The sequence below is a fragment of the Brachionichthys hirsutus genome, chromosome 3 (genome assembly GCF_040956055.1).
Source record: "Brachionichthys hirsutus isolate HB-005 chromosome 3, CSIRO-AGI_Bhir_v1, whole genome shotgun sequence".
Classification (NCBI taxonomy): domain Eukaryota; kingdom Metazoa; phylum Chordata; class Actinopteri; order Lophiiformes; family Brachionichthyidae; genus Brachionichthys; species Brachionichthys hirsutus.
Genome location: NC_090899.1, coordinates 1,526,020 through 1,548,904, shown reverse-complemented (window position 1 = coordinate 1,548,904; position 22,885 = coordinate 1,526,020). Strand labels below are relative to the sequence as shown.

Sequence of the window (22,885 nt, the reverse complement as noted above, 5' to 3'; positions counted from 1 at the left end):
TTTCAGAGTTCTGCTGGAACAAGGACCAATAAAAGAAGAATAATGAGGATCTCTTCCCACCAGATGTTCTTCTCCTCGCCGTGTCTCGGATTATTCCGGAGGTTAGCAGGCCAGAGCTCCTCTTGCTGCACCGAGGCTTAAGTGATGACAGAGTGATTATAGCGCCGTTAAATACCTGGTCTAATGAGCCAATTAGCCCTATTGACATCCGAGGCTGTCTCGGAGGTGGAACAAGTACCTCCGTACACGCTCCTTAATCAGAACCTACAACGCCGTTTAGCCCGCGAACGCTAATCCTGACTCTGGAGAAACTTCACGCGTGACTCATTTTCAATTTCAATTCACTCTCCCTGCACAGTCGTAGCGTCGCTGCGGTTTTACAACCGATGCGACGGACGAGTTCTCGTGTGATTTTCGTCTCCGCGCGGCTCCTCCTGCACGCCGTCGTCTGAGCGAGGCCACGCTGACATTCAAACCACAACAAAACTGCAGGTTTGATTATTTTAGATGTCTTGAAGAGGAGAAAACAGACGGTGGGAAAACCTTTCGACTAATTTCCGGTTATTGGGCCACGAAAAAACGAAACTGAGAAAGCGGTGACGAGCGCCTCCGGTAAAATTTAGGGCATTTCATTAAAAATGCGCCACAAGAAAGACGCAGAATGAAAAGTTTCAGCCGCAAGCTAATGTTGAGTCACAGCGAGCGTGCGTGTCTTACTGTAAATATTATGCACCTTCGGCCTCTCCGCACCGTGAGAAGATCTCCACGGCAGCTCACCAAAGAATCAGCTTCTCTCATTATCGCTTAATCGCTCAGTCTTTCTTCAAAAGCTTGAAAAGAAATCAGTTTGAGCACAGGCAGAAAAAAAAAAAACAATCCTGCACGCGCTTCGGTTCTCGTGCAAACGTTTACCTTCAGAGATTTAAATGTCACCTTCGAGGAAACGCGTTGGCATTGCATGGCGTGCAGACAGGATGCAGGAACGGTAGCCTGATACGGAATAAACGCCACATCTGAGGTGAAGGATTTTGTGTACAAGGTTTAAAAAACATTAACCAATAGTAAAAAAACAATTATTATTTTAAAATGATTAAATAATGTGGCATTTCCAGCAGATTTTGGGGGCGGGCTCATGCAACCCTTTTGGCGGAGGGAGCAGGAAAAAACACGAATGCAGCTCTCGGCGTGTGCGAAAGGAGGATAGAATTTCCCATGATGCACTGCTGTTCAATGCTGTAGTCACGTTTCATTTTAGGGTACCTTTCTGATTTCACTGCAACGTTTTAGAGCGCAGACACACGCAAACACCAAAATGAACAAATTTCACTTGTTCACTTTGGTTTGACAAAGACACAGGCGCCCCCCCCCCCCACCCCCCCACCACACACACAACCTTTTAAATCACGCCGTATCCACCCACACTTTCCCTCTCCTGCGCAGTCTCACCCACTCGACCCGAATTAACCTCACTTAACCCTAAAAGCGATTCCTCGCCCTCACAATTCCAATTCATTAAAAAACATGGAATCAGTTCTCTTTTTGCTTTACAAAGAATGTGAAAGTTTTTACTTTCTAAACATCCCCTCACTTTTTAATTTATCCTCAGTTTCCCCCAAAAATCACTTCCAAAAAAATCTGAAATTCAAATTCGATTCCTCACATGTGACGGTACACGTGCGTTGTGAACGCACAGAGGTGCCATCTTCTTAAAAAACCTCACATGCAGCCTCTCTGCTGTCCAGATGGTGACGGAGGGAGACATCAGACTGGCGTCCCTACAGAAGCAGAGCTACACAGTCGCGGCGTCAGCGTGAATCCCGTCCCCGCGGACCAGCGGGACCGACTACCGGGCCACGTCTGCCTGTTCTCCAAGTGGCCACTGGGGAGGGCCAATTAGCAGTTCCCGCAGCGTGGCCCTAATAAGAGAGGGGGGGGGGGAATCAATTAAACCTGCGCTGACCCCCCCGAAACAAGATGGGACGATCCATTTCCACAGAACCTCCACAATGAAACGATTTTTTTTAAAGTCCCATTTCAGTGAATTTGAAAGAAATGGCCTGAATTCAAAAGCCGGCGGGGGGGGGGGGCTTTGACAGAAATGTGTGTTTTGCTGAGGAAACGTAAGCGCTTATATAGACCACGTAAAAAAATGAGTGCCACTTTTAGTCAGTGTTTCAATTTCACAGGATTTTCTATAAATTAATTTCCGGAAAGCATCCCATATTTTTTTTTAAAATTGTGTGACCTTAATAAAAAAGTTTTTTAAAAATGCACCAGAAAAATGTATTTCATATTTATCTTCTATTTTTTTGAATTTGCTTTTAGATATTTTCTTTTCTTTAAAAAAGATATTAATTAGATGAGAAAACTCGCAGATATGCAATGCATTGTGGGTAACGTCCTCTCATTCGTGTTTTGGGAGTCATCAACTAAAAACCCGGAGGAGGCTCCCCGGGGGGGACGAGAGAGGATAATGAAAAGTTTGATTATCTGAGTTGTTTTTACATTCTGCATTCACTTCTCTTAATTTGGCTTTAATTAAACAATACTCCATAAATGCTACTTCCAGTGACCAAATGTTCCCGTGCAGCCAAGCAGCGGCTCCCCAGCCACTTACACGGAAATGGAGTTGTTCTCAGGGGGGGTGGGGGGGTTGTATGGAGACTGATTTGCAGGAATGACAGCTGATGACTTCAAAAAGTTAATTAACTTTTCAATTAGGACCGGATCTGACGCCGCTCAGGGAGGGGCCGAGAGATTGATCCGCTTCCCCGTCTTTGAGCGCTCGCGGATTTGTTTCAATTTTATTAATAGGTAGTTTCTATCATTATTGGGGGGAGGGGGGGGGGGGGGTTGAATATATTATAAAAAGACAACTGCGACATTTTATCTAAGCATCTTATCAGGCTTATACTGCAGCACTAATAAATACTCACACGTGTATAAATGTGATAATAAATGCAGTATTTGTCTCATATGAAGTTAAATGAACACAACAATGCCGTTTACGATGACGCTGTATTTTTTTGACGTCATCTTTTACGTGTTTTAAACCATTTATTCAGAACTCAAACTAAATTGAATTAAAACTTCATCGGCGCCTCCCTCGTCAAATATCTGTCCCTTACCGTCGGAATCCTCCGGAATCTTTTCAATTAGCGCACGACTCTTCGTTTTTTTTTTTTTTCTGCTAACGCGGCCGGCTTTAATTGTGGCCGAGGCCGCGTGCAGCAACGTGCTAGCGCGGCGCAGCTCATTAGCCTGACGGCGCCTTACACCTGGGGTTCGCTCAGAGCACGGGTCAAAGGGCGCCGGGATTGGTACGATAATTATTGACAAGCAGATGTTATAAAATCATCTATGGTAATGCAATCATAATAAATGGGCTTTGTGAAGCCAGGCAGACGAGCGGGGGGGGGGCAGGGGGGAAAGTTTATCCGAGAAGGAAAGAAAAGAGGGAAATTTTAATACCAAGCTGCTGGACTGATTGCATTAGATGATGGGAGTGTGTGGAGTAAATAGCATCTGCATGTTGCGTGCACACACACACACACGTTACCTGTGCAAACAGATTTACTCTGTATGGGAACCCAAAAGTGTGTTCAGACATTCTGCTGCTTTTGATCACAACACGCCCCTTTAACGATAAAAATAGCCTCGATCCCGGGTGTGAGGAGGCGCCGCACAAATAACACATTAGGGCCTAAAAGCGGGGGCGGGGGGGGGGGCGCTAGGTGTCTTTACATATATTGTCATTTGCTATAAGACACACTATCTGTCTCCCGAAATGTGTCAGGAATTACCGCCAATTCCAAAAACATGCATTAGCCCCCACCTTAGGTGCAATAGCTCTTTTTTTTTTTTTTTGCGGGCAAATATCGCAGCGAAACACGGCGGTGCGCGGCAGCTAACCTGGCAGCTGCCGGAGAATAACCCTGCACGGGAAGAAAGCCGCCATGTTATCGTGCGCACACATGTGGCCCGGGTAAAGATTAAGCCGTATTCATCCCCGGCTGCTTCGCTCTCTCCTGCCTCAGTCCATCACCAGATATGGCAGCCGTTCAGCCAGGAAGCCAGGAGAGGTGCCACAGATTTCACGGCGTTCCCAAATCAGGCCGTCTGGAGACTCGCGCGGGGTGGCGCTCCTCCGCGCCGCCGCTCGCCTCAGCTTTCCCACAGATCAGACGCTCGATGGGAGCAGAGGCGCTAACAGGAGATCCCCCTCCTCCCAACACAATTCCCCGTTGTGTGCACGGGATTGGGAATCATCTGCTGATTCATGATTCCTGCCGACTATTGTTCCGCGACACGCTAATATTTTCTGGGAGTTTGTTTTTATCAGAGTGTAAGAAAGAAAACGATCATCTATGGGAGGGAGCTGAGGGATCATTGCACGTCCCTGCTGACGTGCATTATCCTGGAACGGGGGGGGGGGGGGGGGGGCACTCCGATCCATGTTGGCCTTGACTTGGGAAAGAGGCTTACATCCCGAGAGCTACTTAGGGGCCTCTCGGTGCTAAGCCGCTAATAATTCCTGCAGTTCCCTTCAAGAAGGAGAAACACAAAAGGAGAACCGAAGCGGTGAATTCCGGGCGTTCGGGAACGTCACCGGCTGGAGTCCCGGGACAAACCTGCACTGTGGATCTGGATCTGGATCACAGGAACACCTTCATCGCTGAGGTGTTCCTCAGGGAAACCCTGGAGCTCCCTTTTTTTGGGGCAGCATTTCCATTCGAATCCGCGGCAGGAACTTTAGCGGCTGTCCGGTTGCGAGGTCGGAACTTTTAAAATGAAAACAAAGAGGCGCACTGCGTTGCCTTGAGAGGACCTAAGACAGGGTAGGGGGGGTAGGGGGGGCGATGCCAAAGGAGCCAGCTAATCACAATGGTGTATCCAGGCATAAGCGATTAGCTTAGCCATCTGAATATTCAAGGTGATGCCCGAGCCATTTGTGTTGCGCTTCTTACATCCTCGCATCAGCGCACACGGATGAAGGGGGGGGGGGGGGGATCCAAAGTGGTTTCCCTGTGTCAGTCTTTTTTTTTAGTTTCGACGAAGCCACCGGTGCAGCGTATTAGTCATAATTTATGTTTATCTTTGCTCGTAGCCCGGCTGACTCCAGCACGCCGTTTAGCGCGGCGAGCATACGTGCACGCGGCGGCTTTAATAGCTGTTCTGCATGAAAGAGCGCTTTAAAGACTCTAAATCTTTTCTCTGGACAAACACTAATGAATTATGTCACCGCAAGTGCAATTCAAAAGTGCAGGGGAGCCGGCGGTAATTATTGGGAGGCCTGATTATGAGGGGGGGGGGGGGCTCCTTTAAAGTGGAACTAACAGGATTTTTAAGGACATGTCAGCTGCTGGGGTCTGATGGGAGGAAGAGGCGGGACACGACGACGGCATTTTTTTTTTTCTTTTTACATTTAAAGACCCTTCACGAAGTTCGTCCGAAGAAGCCGGCGCCGGCGCCGAAGCCTCCTCTCGCCACACGACGTCTATTTATGTCTGAGTCTATTGTGAATGTCCTGGAATCAGATTTATTTTTTAAAAAATGGCGACAAGCTGGGCTTTTTGTTTTTCATGTAAAAATAAATAAATAGCTGCAGGAATTACGGGACGTGAGAAATGTGCAAGGTGCCCGTCTCACAGAAGGTGTAGAGGTGGGATGAATTTAATTAAAGCTTCAAATATTCATTTGGCAAATATATCAAGGCTGGAAACGCGGGCCCAGAAATGGCGAGCCCGCCTGGCAGGCGCTCACAATGGCGGATGGCAAATGACAGTAATCCATGAAAAGAGACCAGACATTTATAGAATCTATAGCGAAGGACTCGCCATCCTGCGTGTCTGATGTTCCCGGGATTTGTTCACTGATGTTTTCAATGTGGGGAAACGTATATAATAATCCCGACCCGTTTTACTTCCTGCTACTTTAGCTGCTAAATAAATTCTCGTCTTTATTTCTTTTCTTGCCGTTTTGTTTATTCATTTATGTTCGGTCACTCACGCACGGATGCAGCGGCAGGAAGCACGACGAACGACGAGCAGCGCATCGCCGCCTCGTCTCCTGCCGCGCAACGGGTTGCAGCGCCTGCGAGGCGCAGGTGAGGGCACGCCGAGCACTTCCTCTTCCTGTGACGGCGGGCGAAGGCGCCCTACTTCTCCATTGTTATCTCACTTTGCCCCGTGCAGGGTTGATTTCAGGAGATTAGGTGTAACGGGGTGGGGGTAGGCGTGTGTGTGTGTGTGGGGGGGGGGGCAGGCAGGCACCCCCCTCCTCACACCAGAAAAGATGTAAGAGTAGATCACACCTCGTCCGCCTCACCTCCACCTTCAGAGGGCGCCGTCTCAGACATGGCTGCTCAGGTATTCAGGTGAGATCTGTGATTAAAAAAAAAAAATGAAGTCAAAGGTTGAAATTAACTTTTTTTGGGGGGGGGGGGTCATGAGTGGACTTCTCTGCGCACCAGCTAACACTATTAGCATGCACCAGGTTGCGTCTATTGCTTTGTTTGTTAACGGTGTTGTCCAAAAACTCAGGAAGTGATTTCCGTGGAGGGGCGGGGCCGAGGGTCAAGGGTCAAGCAGGAAGACCAGGAGTTGTTGTTTTTTTAGCTCGAGTTAGTCGTTTCCAGCTTTCTTAAAACTTTTTTGTGAGAAAAGATTTGCATTAACTTTTTCTATCTAACTAAATGAAGTTGCCGCATTGCATGCTGGGGGTTGTAGTCCATTTATTAGTCATGGACACAAATCAAAGCTGTGCGGAAATGAGGCCCGTGATAAACAGCTTCTGAGGCTAATGCTAACCAAACCGACCCGCTCGCCACATCCGTACCCGAGATATCGGTACCAGAGCAATAAGGCAGATTTTAAAACGAGTCCACGCCAACATCCTGCTGCATGAGAGCGGCCCGGGTGGAGGTGTGGGAGACGGCGGCGGGGCGGAGGTGGAGAGCTAATCGGGAAGGGAAGAAGGGATGGATGAATGGATGGATGGGTGTAGGAGGAGGAGGGATGATAAAGCCTGATCTGTGCCACGGGGCATTTACGGCTGTTGGGGGAGGCAGGGGGACTGGGATGGGGGGGAGGGGGGGGGGCGAGTGGGAGGCAGCATTGTCTGCTGTGTCCGTGCGTTTATAGGATTGAGCTCAAGTTTCCTTTGTGTTTCCATTTTGATGAGGGATTATGTTCTTTGAGAGAGTTGAGCGAGCGAGCAGGAAAACAGAGTGGAGGCGGAGAGAGGGAGGGAGAGAAGCTGGGGGGGGGGGGGGCCTTTGTTCAGAGCATTGATCATGAACAAGACAGATAGCAGAGGGTGTGTGTGTCTGCATGGGTGTGTAGCAGTGTGTGTGTGCGTGCAGAGCAAGATGTCAGGACACGCAAGCACTCGTAACAATTTAGAATCAATTTGCCTCCTAAGAAGGTCGCTCTCTCTCTCTCTCTCTCACTCTCTCTCTCTCTCTCTCCCTCCCCGTGTTTCCCTGCGAGCGTCTGCAGGACTTTCCTTCCATCTCAGTAGCCATCAGTTACATAATCGCTCGTCTTCCTCTTCCTCTCTCTCTCTTCCTCTCTCCCTCTCTCCCTCTCTCCCTCTCTCCCTCTCTCCCTCTCTCCCTCTCTCCGGGGAGCCGTCCCATCTGCATCATGTTTTGCGATGACTTCTGCAGCGTCATTGATCCCACAGGGCGCTGAAGCTCCAGGTGAATCCAGGTGGAGGAAGAGGAGGCGCGATGCTCCTCCTCAATGCTCCTCCTCCACTGAAGCAACAGTTTCCTGTCGGAAACTTCCTCACTTCCCTCCGACATCCCAGAAACAGCTTTCTCTCATGAATCGATTGGTGATGGATGAAAGTCTGCACCGCACCACCATTCATCAAAGATTCATAGGGGGGGGCGGAGGGGGGGGCTGGAAGTCTGGTGATGATCTGAGCTGAAAGTTTCCCGCCCCGGTGTCTTTACCCCGTCCCGACCCCACCCGGTAACGGCCCCCATTGTGCTCCCCTCCACTAGTTAAAACACCACACGCTACATTTGCATAGGATAACCAACATATACGAATCATTTGCATGCCTGAACGTGCACGTGAGTAACCGTAATTACACGTGACACCAATTACTCTGTTACTTTGTATTAAATTATAATGAAAAATTCCACTAGAGAATTGGAGCCTAATTGCATCTTAATTTGCATAATTTTGCATATTAATCACATCTTGGGCGAATAATAAATTTCTGCAGATTTTTTTAATTTATGCACAGACACAAAAACAAGTGGAAAAATAATTTGTGAGTGGAAAAAAAATAAAATCGGGAACTATTACTTAAAGCATTTGTGCTAATTTCTCTCATTACTCCGCGCCGGAGTCAAAGATATCTGCTCTTGATCAACAAGCTCCGCATTAGGGAATTGAGATAAAGTTAAATCTTCAGCAGGGGGGGCAGGAATTTTTGGAAACATCCATGCAAACTTCGTGGCTCCAGTTAAATCTCTTTGCCAAATAATTCAACAATTAGAATTCTAATCTTTCTTTTTTTTTGATCAACACCTGTGCCTGTTATTGTGTGTGTGGCTTCCTGCCAGCAGACACACAACATACCTGTCGCCCAGATTAAACGCACAAAAATATCTTTTTTTTTAAGGTTTAAAATGCCACCCTTTTCTGTTGAGAAGTTGGCTGAGCAATTATATTAAGCTAAAAGTCAAAAACTCTTCAGGAATTTTAAAAAAAATAATAAAAAAAAAGACATTTCTATTAATTTTATCATCAGTCTGTTTTCCCCTTCTGATTAAAGCTCTAAAAATAACGTTCTTTTTTTTTACAGTAAAATTCTTTTTTTTTTTTTAAACCTCAGTAACAATTATGTCTCGCTGAAGCCTTCAAACCCACAAAACGTGTAGAATCAGAGTCTCGTGGATGAGAAAGTCTCATCGCTCCAGCTTGACCCGGAAGTTCATCGGCCCAGTTTGTCCTTGATGCTGGTTCAATGACGGGCCTTTGAGCAAGAAGGAGCGCCAGGCCGAGTCCAATGACATGAGCAGCACCGTTTGCACCTCCGAACTCTACGTACTGGGACAAAAGTCATGAGAAGACATCCCATAATATCCGTCATACACGACATTATACTTTAGGGTAGGTTTTATGATAAAGGAGGGAATTCATGAGGGAACTTTTACCTCTGCAACTGGAGACTCCTTCCTCTTCTTCCTCCTCTTCTTCCTCCTCCTCTTCCTCCTCCACCCGGATGAAACGTCGTGATAAACAGCAGCCTGGACTCGAGACTCTTCTTCCTCCTCTTCCTCCTCCACCCGGATGAAACGTCGTGATAAACAGCAGCCTGGACTCGAGACTCTTCCTCGGACTCGTTAATATTCTGCCCCATTCTCGCAGATGTAACGCGCATCCTCAGCTAATTACTCTGATACATCCCGCAAAGGGTCCCGTGTCTGAGCGCAATCTCAAATAAGCAAGCGCTGCTGCTAATTATCGATAAATAAAATTAGTTGGGATAACTTCGGGTGGGCGGGGCGGCGTGCAGGTGTCTGCCGCGTGACCTGTAATCACCGGGGCTTTAATGACATGTCGGTCTGCACCTGTGTGAAAACCAGGACATCCCGGCTTGTAGGTGTGTGCGCGTGCGCGCGCGCGGAGACTTCCGCTGTACTTTTACGTCTTCTCTTTTATTGTGACGATAAAGCAAAAAAAAGTAAAAGTTTGTAGTTTTTCATGCGTCATTAAAGCGGCATGTCGCAAATAAATGGATATATGTCTCCCTCTACTGGACTGTCAGAAACAACAAACAACAGTGTGATGCCTTTAGTTGCTCCTTGGAAATTTGAGGACTTACACATAAAGTTCATTTACTACCGAAAGATATACGTATATTTGTCCCCGATTTGTTATCAATTACAGTTTAATTAAATGTGTGATTCAAACATTAATCAAGTATAATTATGTAGCGGCATGTACTAGAATCTCCATTCAAATTCCAACAGTATTTGAAGGCAGCACTATTGTGTTTACGTCCTGAAGGATTGTGGGTACTGTATTAGTTTACCACCGGTCAGTGTATTTAAACTGCGTCACCGGCCTCACGGTGCGCTCACAGCAGGAAGCGGGTTCGGTGGTCCGGAAGTGGGCGGGGTCACGGTGTCCAGAAACTGACCGGTAACCGATAGGCCGTCGGGCAGCTCCGGTACCCCGAGCCCGATACGATGGATCCGAGTTATATTTATCACATGATTTTTATTTTTTACAATTCCAAATATTAATTCGTTGATTTATCGTCCTATCAAATGACAGTCTCTGAGATGACGTCATATTTGCGCAGGGTGAGTTCAAGCTCTGTCCTGCAGCTTCATTTTCAAATCATTTTGTTTGTTTCTCTTCATTTCTGTCACGAAATTACCCCTAAATGTCTTTTTTACCTCTCAGACCAGAGACTTCAAGATGCTCTTATTCTGACCGTCTTCTTCCTCTTGGGCAGGAAGTTCTGCTTCCTGTCGGCCCACACATTTCCAGAAGGCCCCGAGGTCGGAACGCAGCAGAAAGTAGCTTGGCCTGTTGATGCCGGGGCAACAAGCCCTCAGACCCAACACGTCCGGGTCTGTTTCATGCAGCGAGCGCTGAAAGATTATTTTTGAATGTGAATTTGTTCAGATGTCGTTTGGTTTATTCCTCCCTGCAGAGCGCGCAGAACCGTAATTAAAAGAGCACAAATATTTACTTTCAGAGATAACTTAACGTTGGCAGAGGCTCAAAGTCATCATGGATTTCCGTCGCCATGTTTTTGTCCGGTGGGCAACAGAGCCGCGAATAAATCAATTTTTGTTCTTCTTTTTTTCAAAGACGTGTGGAAATAGATCATTTTGGAGAAATGTTCCCAGAAATGTACATGCTGGGTCTACCCTTGGTTTGATAGGTGTGTGATTGTGTTGTTCTAAACTTATAATAAACCCTGTCTCACAACGGGAAAGGATCCCTTCAGCCAATCCCAGATCGGGATCATGCTTTGGTAAACTAATAAAAGGAAACAGGAAGGACTACATATGTTGCTAGTTAGATCAGATAAGCCATTCTCCGTAGAGAGAAATGGTGCACTTAATGATCAATAAGAGATCACAACATGAGTCCCCGACCCAGAAGACGCATCGCTGCGAGCAGCAGAGGCTAATCGTGGAAACGCTCGTCGTGTTCGACTCAAAGATCTTCGCCAAGGATGCGTCACTCGTCAGAAAGCGTCACGTCTGAAGGCTGCGTGTCATCCCGATCTGTGCAAGTCTTATTATTGATGTTGACAAACAGAGAGGATTCCGTCATTAGCAGCCGCTAATTCATGCGTAATGAAACGCGCTGAGGATTAAAATGAGGTCTGCGGAACTTTGCGTGGGTTTTGATTTATTTATTTTTTTGTTCCAGTGGAGAAGTAATGAGATTAGAGGAGTACGCGTTTAGCTTTAGCACATGTCAATACGCTCACGGGTACGGCGGGAGCACGTTAAACAATTTAGCATGCTAGTGCATCGCTCAGCTGAATGGAAATTAACAAGAAAACAAAAGCAAGTGGGGAATACGCAGAGAAGCTAATAGTTTTTTTTATTCATGATTTTATTGTTCTGTAATATTCTGACATGTGGATCGGAGCCGGCTGCCTGCCAACCCGTTTGATTAATCTGGTTAGTGAAACAGATTGCAAACAATTCCTCGCTCGTCCGCGCGTCTGTCCGCCGGTCGACGTGCGTCTGAGCTCTGGGACGCCTCCCATTAATCCTCGCCATCTCGCCCACGCGACCATTTTAAGGCTGATCAATATGATTGCGAGGTTAATGTGCTCGGAAATCAGATTTCAAACTCTCGCGAAACAAATCGTCAGAGGCTGAGGAGGGAACTCTCAGCGTTCACCGTCTGACTGGTTGAGTTCAAAGCAAACCAAGAGAGATCAAAGATGAAAGGCTCGTTTCTGGGCGTGGAATTCAACGTTTTCATGCTAAGAGAGAAGATGATGAACTACAAGTCGAGATAAGAGGGAAAGAAACGAGTTAGCTGGCATGATCTGAACGGCTGGTGTAAACCAAAGCTGAAAATATTGATTACAAATCAATCTGAAATACAAACGACGCATATCTGATGTGTTCAGTTCATTGCGTTGTTCGAACAGAAACGCTGGCGTCATCACATTGATCTGAGGATGTTCCGGAAAACCTGGACAGAAACCTCTCCCGCCGGATTCTTCACGGACGCCAGCTTCCAGGCGTCCTCGAACGTCTCCTCGGAAACATTCACACCGACATTCCTGAGGATCTCAGCAATCTGTGGGGGGGGGGGTAAGAAGAGGGTCACCGAAGGTACCGCCCACTGATGATGTCATAGATGGCTGACAGGATCCTGGAATGGCTCATTTGAGTCCCCCAAACCTCCTCTGGTCTTGGCGTACCTCCTCCTTGGTGCGAGGACTGAACAAGTGCTCCTCGTGGACCGATGGACGCAGCAGATGTGCAGCCGTGGACGCGTCGCCGTAGTTGGTGGTGTCGGTGAGCTTCTTTAACCGCGGAGCCGGAAGGTCGAGGCGCACGGTTGGGATCCCGAAGGTGCGGCCGCCTACGGGCAGAGAGTCTTCAGCTCCGGCGCGTGACTCATCGACCCGCATCTTTGTTTCTGGCTTACTTGATGCGAACGGACGATCTCTGGCGCTTCCGATGAAGGAGGAGGAGGTCCTGAAGCGGTCCGGGCTCAACCCGGGTCGCCTCGGGGTCCGGAGGGTCTTCAGCGAGCTGCCTGGCTCAACGGGCTGCAGGTCACCGGGCTTGACCGAAGCGAGGGAGGCAGGAAGCCGTGCGGATTCTGCAGACGTGACGGCCATCTTGTCCTTCCAGTTGAGAAAGTTGGCGAACTCCAGGAAGCCGATTTGTCCGTCCTTGTCCATGTCGCAGCCGTCCATCAGGTCATCCAGGAGCGTCCCGCTCACGTCCAGCTGGAACTGACGGCACACTTCCTGCAGGTCGTCTCTGTCGATGGCGCCGCGGCCTTTCTGGCGATTTACAGACAGACGCACGCGGACCGTTTCTTTGATCGACTTGATTTTGCGCCCGGGTCATACCTTGTCGTACTCTCTGAACGCCTGCAGCAGGGACGGGAAGTTGTGGAAGTTCATCTTCTTCAGGTGGTGCCGCAGCGCGTTGACCCGGCCGCGGCGCCGGTCCCGGCCTCTCGTGTACCGGCCCGGCTCAGCGGCGTGGATTATGTCTCCGGCGCCTGAACCACAGCGCCGTGTCACCTTCCGACGCGTCAACCAGGAAGTAGATTTTTTTTTAATACATAAACTCTACCAAATTCATCTGGCGGCGGGAGAATTCCAAAGGTGTGGCCTGGCGGAATATTGGAGGCGTGTCCTCTCCTGAAGAGGGTCACGAGTTCACCACGAGTCAGCAGATCCGACGCCGTTGTTCGGGAGAAGAGAGGAACTTACGCCTCGGCCTTTTTGCTGAGCTGCAGCGTCATCTCTTCCCTGTTCCCAGATCTCCTCCAAACAGTCTTCGGGTTGTAAAACCTGCAGCGAATCAGCAGCACACGTGGGCGTAAACGTTATTTATACGCGTACGGCGATCTGAACAGGATCTCCAGACGCGTCGACTCACTTGTGTTCCCCCCCCAGCCAGAGGAGAGTTCTGCCGACGTTCCGACCGTCGTTGAAATGAGGCGTGGGGAGGCCGAACCTGCTGTCTTTGCTGTAGTTAGCGCGGTCGTACTTCTGGTCTAACTGTTCGCCTGGAGGAGAGCGAGGCGTTTACCGTAATTTCCGGACTATAGAGCGCACCCGATTATAAGCCGCACCTGTCTATAAGCCGCATGTGCCCACATTTAAAGTGCATTTAAAATGGAATCAGATAAAAATGCATAAATTAGCCGCGGTGTTTAAAGTTTAGGAAAAAAGTAGCGCCTTATAATCTGGAATTTACGGTACTTCCTGGCGTGAAAAGATCAATAATGATCAATAATCCCGGACAGACTCGACCTGTCATAATCCAGGATGAGCCCATCCACACGTCTCACCAACACCGCGAGGATTCCGTCCCTCCTGAGCGTCCCTCTCGTCCTCCGCTGCTGCTTTTGAAGGGTTAATAATCTCACGCACATCCGGCTCTGGACAGAAACCGCGACGTTCCTTTAACACCAAACACGCCATTTTGTTTCTATTCATCCACCGCGGTTTGACACCAAACCTGGAACTGTCTTCGCCCCGTACGTGGTCGCGTCGCTGCAGCAGGCGGGGAGTCGAGCGCGTCGGTCGAGGCCCCGGGGGCCCGTGGTTGCTAGGCGACTCGAGGCGTACGTGCCTTCGCTCAGCTCCTGGACCTTCTGCTGGAACCACGTCTTCTCGGGTGGATTCAGCAAGCTGCTGCTGCTCTGTTGGGATCACGCAGGAATCTTTCAGACCCTCCTTCCTGAGCAGGGCGATACGAGGAGGAGGAGGAGCGTGGCGTCCCCAGCCGGACTCACGCTGAGGGACGTTTTGGTGCCGACGCCATGAACGAGGCCGCTGGCAACATCTGGATCATCTGCCTTCCCTCGGTGAACCCTCGGAGCTCCTGCCTCCGGTCTGCGGAACTTCCGTACCGCCGACGGGGTGGGAGGCTGGAGGCCGAAGGACGGAGACTTTCATTTACCTGGACAGGTGATCCTGCGTGTTGCTGCTGGACTTACCCTCGCCGCTTCCTGTAAGCAGGCCTTCGCTCCGTCTCCGACAGGCATCGGTTTCCCTGCCTGTTGGTTTAAAGACACAAATGTTATTGTTTTAACCTCATTAAAGGTTTTCCTGTCCACAGAAACAGCTTCATTTATCTGAAACGATACACAGATTTAAACGCAATGTGGTCAGAGCGCCAGGTGACTCACCCGAGGTATGTTTGGACCTTCATCAGCCATATTCATCTTTAGTCGCCGTGTAGTGATGGCGGCCAGCCCAGGTACCTTTATACTTTATATTTCACCTTTACTGTTCGTCTTCTCCCGGTAGAACCGGAGAACTGTCTAAATATTGCAGGGAATTCTTGAGTTCGACGCTGAGGAGCCGAGTGTTTGATTTCCGTTGCGTGGCAACATCACGTCAACGTAGTGCCCGAAAATGTATAGTTCATGAGAATAAATAATTATTTAGATAAATGCGAAACTTCGCGTCAATTATTTTATTTTGCATTTCTCTATATCGATTTCAGGCAACCTTTTAAATCCACGCGCACTAATATCAGGATATATTTCCTCTTTCCGGGTCGAATTTCTCTTGTAGTCCTTTCTTGTAGTCCTGAAAAGGCGAACTGCGTCACAATAAATTGGGAGTGAATCCCCTAATCTGATTGGTCCGCAGCGCCGTTACGTAGGCGGATTGTCAAATTCAGTCACACGATCTGTCATCGTCGTTCGTACAATGCGAGAAGGGAAGTTGAAAGTGAGAGAGCGACGTCGCGGTGCTTTATGAACGCTAACGCCACGGCAGGCTGCTGGGTCGCCGACGCTCGGTGAAGTGCCATCTTTATCCGGGAGACATCTTTCGCGTGAACTAGCCTCCTTGTTTTTGTAGGTGAGTAGCTGATATTTGAGCTAGCTAGCTAGCTAAATGCTATCCGGAGGGCTCCTCCCGATTCGGCCGCAGCTAGACGGCGTTTGCTCGCTATGTTAGCCATCCCAGTATCTATTATCTGGTTAGCTAGCGTTAGCTAGTCGACACTGGAAGGGCCAGGCTAGTTAGCGGAGGAATCTTAGGTTGTTTCACCCTTAAGTCTCGATCAGTTGTCATGTTTAGACCACTTCTCCTCGCGCCGACCCGCGTTTAAGTCTACGAACATGTGTGGCCATTAAGTACGTAGTTTACTAAATGAACGTCATGCTGCTAATGCTAGCTAGCTAGCTGTCATTAGCTGTACACACCCAGATCTGCATCATCTCTGTCATGGCGTTCCCGAACGTCTCGTGAATCGCTGATTTTAGCGTGTCCAGTCTTGTCGTACACGATTAGAAGTAACGGAATGTCGCCGAGGTCGATTTTTGAGCTACACGTTTCGATCTCACTAGTGAGCTAGCTTTGTTGCTAACCTCGCATTCGTTGACGCCTGAGATACGAGCTCGGGAAACAACAACAACAACATTACAGGTTATTTGTGAGCAAATGTGTGTCGTAATGCGATTTAGATTTCGTTATGTTTATAACTTAACCTTAGAGCATATCCGCGCCTGTGTGGCCTGAACTTTGTGGCACATAAATGACGTGTTTGTTTCAGGTGGAATCAGGACTCCGACCGCAGCGTCTGTGTGTTTTTGTTACTTCTTTGATCATCGGGTTATGGAAAAGAAACTTTCTCCTTTCATTTGGAAAGGAATCAAAGTGTGGCTTTCGATTTTGGTTTGATGTTAATCGCTTTCATTTGTTATCTTAATTACAGTCATCATCTTTATTGTCCTTAAATGACAGTTTAGTGATTATTAATTAGTGGCTCGCTTCTTGTAAATATGACGGACTACATTCTTGATTAATAATAATCACAGTAAACAATGACTTTGAATTTTAACCATGTTAACTGCTCTTGATTTTTGAATCATATTTATGTTGTTTTTTTGTGTGTGTGTGTTCCTTTTCTGGGTTTGTTATCCTCTACAGTTTTTCCTCAGTCGCTCAGCATTGCAGGAAGAAACCGGACGGTGTGACATGGCCAGTAGAAGCGGAGCGACGCGACCCAATGGGCCAAATGCAGGGAACAAAATCTACCAGTTCAAACTTGTACTTTTAGGGGAATCGGCCGTGGGGAAGTCAAGTCTCGTACTTCGTTTCGTCAAGGGACAGTTTCACGAATTCCAAGAGAGCACGATCGGAGGTATGTCCGTTGGTCAGGCAGTTCTCAGCTTGTTTCCCTCCATTCCGGGTTACACGGGGTTAATGAAGTCTGTTGTGTCAAACACAAACCGAGTGCGTCGCCGCCGTCGGTTGAGATCATTACCTTCATAAACACGCCAGTCGTGCAGCTCGGTCGACGCTCTGCTTTGCCCCCCCCCCCCCCCCCTCCGCAGCTGCCTTTCTGACTCAGACCGTGTGTTTGGACGACACAACAGTCAAGTTTGAGATCTGGGACACGGCTGGGCAGGAGCGCTACCACAGCCTGGCTCCCATGTACTACAGGGGGGCCCAGGCGGCCATCGTGGTGTACGATATAACCAACGAGGTGAGTCGGCGTCGCCTGACCGAAGCCGCTTGTTTCCTTGTTTTTCTTTCATCTCATGGATCTTTAGTGGTTTGGTTTTTGTTTTTCTCGCTAACTGATTCCCTCCCTCCCTAATTCGTTTGCCAGGAATCGTTTGTACGAGCGAAGAACTGGGTGAAGGAGCTTCAGAGACAAGCCAGTCCCAATATCGTAATAGCTCTGGCTGGGAACAAGGCCGACCTGGCGAGCAAGAGAGCGCTGGACTTCCAGGTTAGTGTTGGTGAAATGCTTGTGAATGCGCTGCTGCGTGTTCCACACGGCGCCCGGAGACAGAATTACTTCCATAAAACCGAATTCTGCGCAAACACGACGTTTCAGGTTCAAACTGATGATTGTTTTTCTATTTGAAGACATTTCTGCTACACATTCCTATAGAGCTTCGTGACCTTTGCTCTTAACAAGGCGATATTTCTGTCCTGTTCTTGCCTGGGGTTTCCGTCATCTTATTTATCCCTTCCAAAGGCCAAAGGTGTGCGGGTCAGAACCGACCGCGGCCCGGTCCGGCACCCGGACTCGCCGCTGCTGTCAGGCGGTTCTTTTCCCTTTAGTCTTCAGGACATCATGTTTTTAATTTCTAAAAAACTTTGCTTTCCCAGGATGCTCAGTCGTACGCAGACGACAACAGCTTGCTGTTCATGGAAACGTCAGCGAAGACCTCCATGAACGTCAACGAGATCTTCATGGCCATCGGTAAGCGTTTCCGGAACGGCCTCTTCCTGCTTTTACGAACACTTTCTCTTGAAATGAGGATGACCCGCGTCATTTCCTGTTGATCTGGTTTCTTCTTCTGATTAACCGCCATCAGCCCTTCCTCTGATTTCCACCCGAGGATTCTATGATGTCATCACTTTTGTCTTTTGTCGCCGCAGCAAAGAAGCTGCCCAAGAACGAGCCTCAAGCGCCCGGAGCCAGCGGCGGGCGGAACCGGGGCGTGGACCTGACGGAGACGGCTCAGCCCACCAGCCGTTCCTGCTGCAATAACTAAGCCAGCTCTTCCTCCTCCTCCTCCTCATCCTCCAACGCCCTCACCTCCTTCTCCTCCCTCTCAGCTGAACATCTGGACATCGGGCTCCTTCGACTCCTGACCTTCAACCTCACTCCCCTGAAATAGCTAAAAGACTCTGTATAGCTGCTTTCTAATTCCTTTTTTTTGTTGTTGATGTTCTTTTTTTTTTTTATTTCTTTTTTTTAAAGTGTATATCAGTATAATGGATGCATGTATCACTACAACGCCTAAAAACACATTTTCTTTTTCTCATTCAGTTGGACGACTCCCCCCCCGTTTTTGAAAGAAAGCTGTGAACGTGTGATTGTGTCTCGTGTGATTTGCTGGCCTCGCTTGGCGCTTCCTGGGCGTGAGTCGGGTGCGAGCGAGCGATGTCGCCCGTATTTCTCGGCCTCCCCGATCGTCCGTCGCGCAGCAGCCACGTATTTAGATCCCGCCGGGGAAGGATGGCGCCGAGAACCCTTCCTTCCTGGCGTGTCGGTTACACAAGACGTCTGAGTACAAACCGTGGAAAGTCCAGTAAATTGATTTTGGGCTGCCCCCCCCCCCCGTTTTTCTGTCGTTTTTGTTTTTAAGTTGAAAAATACACAGAAGTATTTTCTGATCGCATATCGGACCAGCCGCCTCCCTAACCTGCGAGCGTTTCCGATGTCCGCTTGCTCTAATTGAGATCTAGCAGCGAGTCGACGTAACGAACGCTTTCAGGCCGACTCGAGTTCAGAGTTTTGTGTCGTTTGATTTTGACGCTGGAACAACCTCGTGTGGAGAATTCAACGGGAGAACCCGACGGCCGTTACCCGCTACGAGTCGCCGACACGCAAACACGCAACAAGTTCTGCACGAAGCTCATCGGGCGTTTCTGTCCGGGCCCGTCGGCGACCTGCAGCCAATCGGACGACTGATGTCTTTCTTTTTATAGAGTTCGGCGCACCCGACGGGAAACTGGACGGCTACCCATTGTCACACACGTCTGTGTAAAACATATACTCTAATGTTGTTATCGGGTGCGATGTTGTCGTCTTCCTCCTTTAGTACGGCTCTTAGAGCTCGCCAGGAATTCCTGTAGAGCTTTTGAACAATTGTACAGTTCCGACAGGTCTGCTCTTCTTTAGCCTGAATTAACGGCCGCGTCGCTAACGGCTCTAATGTTAAACAGTGGTGGGTTTTTTGGGGGGGTAAATGTAGTGTTATTAAAAAAACAACTCCTGGTGTCGGGTTACTTTCCCTCGGATGGTCCGTGGTTATGTTTGGGAACTTTGTTTTGCATTGCACAGTGTTGATGTTTTAAATAATGACTGCCCTTCGGTTTTACACGAGGGACTCGATTGGACTCGCTAACCTGCAGCTAAGGGCGGCTAGCGTCATTAGCCTTCCTGACGGTCTCTCGCGGCTCGATGAATTTTGATGATGTAAAACAGCATTACTAGTGATGAGCTGATTGGTTTGGAGTGTCTGAATTCAACTTAATAAATCCAATAAAGAGGACTGTTGTATAACTTGTTGCTCTGAATGTCGGTGACGAAGATGAAGACCGAGTCTCGCCGTCAAACGGGCGTTTCTCTTGAGACGATGTTTCCTGATATCTAGCGTAACTTGGTAACAATGCTAACGAGGAATGTGTTTAACGCGGGGGAATCTTCGGCTACATTTGTAAAATAATCAGATTTGAGGGTCACCTCCATAATTGAGCTGACCTTGGTGTGTAAAGTTGCTAACAGTTAGCGGTAGCATACTTCTATCTACACATCTTATAATAATAATACATTTTATTTATATAGCGCTTTTCTGGGCACTCAGTCGCTTCTAGATCGCCGCCGCCTGCCTCCTCGCTCGGCTCTCTGCCGCCATCCGTCCCGATCCTTCTCCATCCTCCCGACCTTCGGGAGTCCCCTCAAACGGTCCGACAGCGCGTTTGGCCCGGACTCAAATCAGTGAGCAGAGACGACTTCCTGATCTTGACAACAATTATCCGTCTTCGGACATCATTATGGAGGCCGTTCCTCCAGCAGCGCCCCCCCGGAGGCCAGACGAGAGGGGCAGTGGGTCGATAAACGATCCCACTCCCTGGTCCAGACCTCTGCCGGCTGCCATGCCGACCAAACGGACAGCAGTGTGTGGTATCTTTAAAACGTCCACCCACCCGAGCATTGCCCCTCCTCCTGTAACCTGTTCTCCTGGGGAACCTTCCAGACCGCTGGGATCCGTTCCCAGTCATCCGACACCCTTGTCCCGACTTGTTTTTGAACATGTTGCCGCCACTGAGTTCAAAACAAGCATTAACGCCATAGAGACAAAAGTATCGGGACACCCTGGACCACGGGACTCGGGTGTTCTAGAAGAAGCCTGCTTTTCCTGACCTCGCTTGTAGCGATCCTGAAGAGGAACAGCAGCAGCTCGGCCTCAAGGTGTCACAGAAAATTCAGCTCAAGCTTTTCACGGTTTCCCCGGCAACAGAAATCACCGTTCAGCTGTGCAGGGTGGGAGCGTCTGCCAGGGAGGAGGACGAGGTGGGAGCAAAATGTGGAGTGGACAGTTTGACATTTTGGTTGTGTGCCTGTAAACGAGGTGCGAGTGGGACAGCTGACCTTTTGACCTCACACGATTCCGCTGCTTTCTCCCTCTCTGGGGCGGAGACGGATTGTTCTCGTGTTCGGTTCTGACTGTCGATGCCCGGCTGATTGATGCTCAGGGCTTTACTTCCAAATTTGGCCTTTCTCAGCCTCTGGCAGATCTCTGGAGGCTGAAGTGGAAAATACTTGTTCTGTTCAAAAATGTGAAGGCAGCTGTTTGAAAGCAACACTCAGAACCACGAGAAAGCTTCTCTTCACTGGAAATTCCAAATGGACATTAAGAGAAAAGCAGCGAGACGGCCGCCTTTAGCGCTTTAACGCCGCTCCGTTGAACCCTGACGTCACGGATCTCGGATCAGATCTTTTTACCATCGGCAGCAAAAGAACATTGATGTCACACTTTCGTGATTTCATGAATAAATGTTATTCCTTGAACCTGATTTATATCCCTTCAAAATGTATGCTTTGAAAAACACTCAGTGCATGAGCCAAATCATTTAGATTCCACATTTCAGATTAATATAATATATATATATATTATAATATATATAATTAATATACAAATTATATATAATATATATGTATATATATCCAGCCTAAAAATGCTTGCAGGCAGGTGATTTATGCATTTCCACTGCTTTTATTTCCCTAAAATGAACTGAGATGATTGAATCAGCTGCTGAAATACAACTTCTATTTAAATCTGGGGACGCAAATACTCGAGAAAATATCATAAAAACATTTTAGAATCGCTTCTTCTTCTTTTCTTTTAAACCCCTACTTGTTTTACGTCACCTTTACGTCACCTTTACGTCAACCACCAGCTGCATTTCGCCTTTATGGCCACGTGGGGGCAGCAGCGCACCTCATCTAGATCACACTCCAGCCACTTCTGGAGGAATAGATTAAAAAAAAAAAAAAAGGAAACAAGTGAGGATTAAAAATAGCTCAGAATATAAAATTACCTTAAAAAAAAAAAACTTTAATCGACTGCTGCACAAAATAGGACAAAAGGCAGAAGGCTGACGGGTGAGTTTTTAACACAAGTTGATTCTTGCTTGTTTCTCATGATGAAATTGAACTCATTCAGTTATAAACAAATCTAATAACGAGTTTGCTTTGGGATATGCTCATTGAGACTTTGGATGCAGCGACGTTAACATCGACCGACAGGCCAAATGGGAAACAGATGAAGAAAGGGATATCAATGTTCCGATGAGTCACTGAACGTGTTCTCGCAGCCAATAGCGTGGCGTGGGTTCATCTCGTTTTACCTCAGCAGGTGCTGTTTGAAGACCTCCTGAAAGCCGAGGCACGCGCCCGCTGCGTCGGCGGGATTCATCTTTATTTCATTCATGGGAAATTGTCTTAGTTTTTTTCCAGCCCTCCGGTTTTATTTTAGGATCTTCTCCAGACCACTTAGAAAATGAGCCCTTCAGATCATCAGGATCTGGAGGACTGAGAATCTTCACAGGAAATATTATGAGTGGGAACCCATCATTCTCATTTGGGGAAGATGTGCTGAGTATTTTATTCCACTCAATGTCCTTTTTTGGAAAGTTTTTTTGTCTTTTTTTGTCTTCCGAAGACAAATAATTCCAGCGGCCGCCGACTGTTTAGTTTAATTTGACAGGAATCTTTAATTAAATGAGATTTATTTCTGGAAGGACGACCGCGAAGACGTATACACAGTAAAGTCCTAATGTTTATGGAAACGAACAAACATGTCAGCCGGAGCCATCTAACAGTGGCTCATTCTGCTTATTATAAACAGGCTGCAGGACTGTTAGAATTAAGAGTCACCGCAAAATCTGAAGATGGGTCTCCAGGAAGGTTATATGAACAGATTTGGACCATCCATCGGCCGCCACCGGTGGTCGTCTCACCCTCCTCAGATACTTTTCCTCCTTCCGGCACAAATCAAAGCGGTAATGTCTTCGGCCGGGAGGCTTACTCGGTTCCTTGAAGTGAAACGGAGCGATGGAAGTATTCATGCCTCCGTGCGGGGTGATATATTAGCCAATCGCTGTCACGGAAAGCTCTGCTCTTTACGGGAACCCCGTC

The 22,885-nt window shown here is 48.2% G+C and overlaps 2 protein-coding genes across 3 annotated transcripts; one reads left to right on the top strand and one right to left on the bottom strand.

Moving 5' to 3' along the window:
* Window positions 1-11,564: 11,564 nt before the first annotated feature.
* On the bottom strand, window positions 11,565-14,922 carry efhb (EF-hand domain family, member B). The gene is made up of 11 exons (XM_068760305.1): window positions 14,892-14,922; window positions 14,700-14,759; window positions 14,496-14,630; window positions 14,219-14,402; window positions 14,049-14,138; window positions 13,634-13,763; window positions 13,465-13,545; window positions 13,325-13,392; window positions 13,096-13,250; window positions 12,433-13,026; window positions 11,565-12,308 (listed from the first exon to the last, which is right to left on the bottom strand). The coding sequence occupies exons 1-11, from the start codon at window positions 14,919-14,921 to the stop codon at window positions 12,171-12,173; spliced, it is 1,665 nt and encodes a 554-aa protein (XP_068616406.1). The 5' UTR covers window position 14,922; the 3' UTR covers window positions 11,565-12,170.
* Window positions 14,923-15,269: 347 nt separating this feature from the next.
* LOC137917766 (ras-related protein Rab-5A-like) lies at window positions 15,270-19,747 on the top strand. Of its 2 annotated transcripts, none has more exons than XM_068760497.1 (6): window positions 15,270-15,569; window positions 16,648-16,861; window positions 17,055-17,206; window positions 17,333-17,455; window positions 17,842-17,935; window positions 18,115-19,747. In XM_068760497.1, the coding sequence occupies exons 2-6, from the start codon at window positions 16,696-16,698 to the stop codon at window positions 18,228-18,230; spliced, it is 651 nt and encodes a 216-aa protein (XP_068616598.1). In that variant the 5' UTR covers window positions 15,270-15,569; window positions 16,648-16,695; the 3' UTR covers window positions 18,231-19,747. The 2 variants fall into 2 exon arrangements, with proteins under 2 accessions (XP_068616598.1, XP_068616597.1); XM_068760496.1 differs by having other exon boundaries at window positions 15,271-15,573.
* The last annotated feature ends 3,138 nt before the right edge of the window (window positions 19,748-22,885 follow it).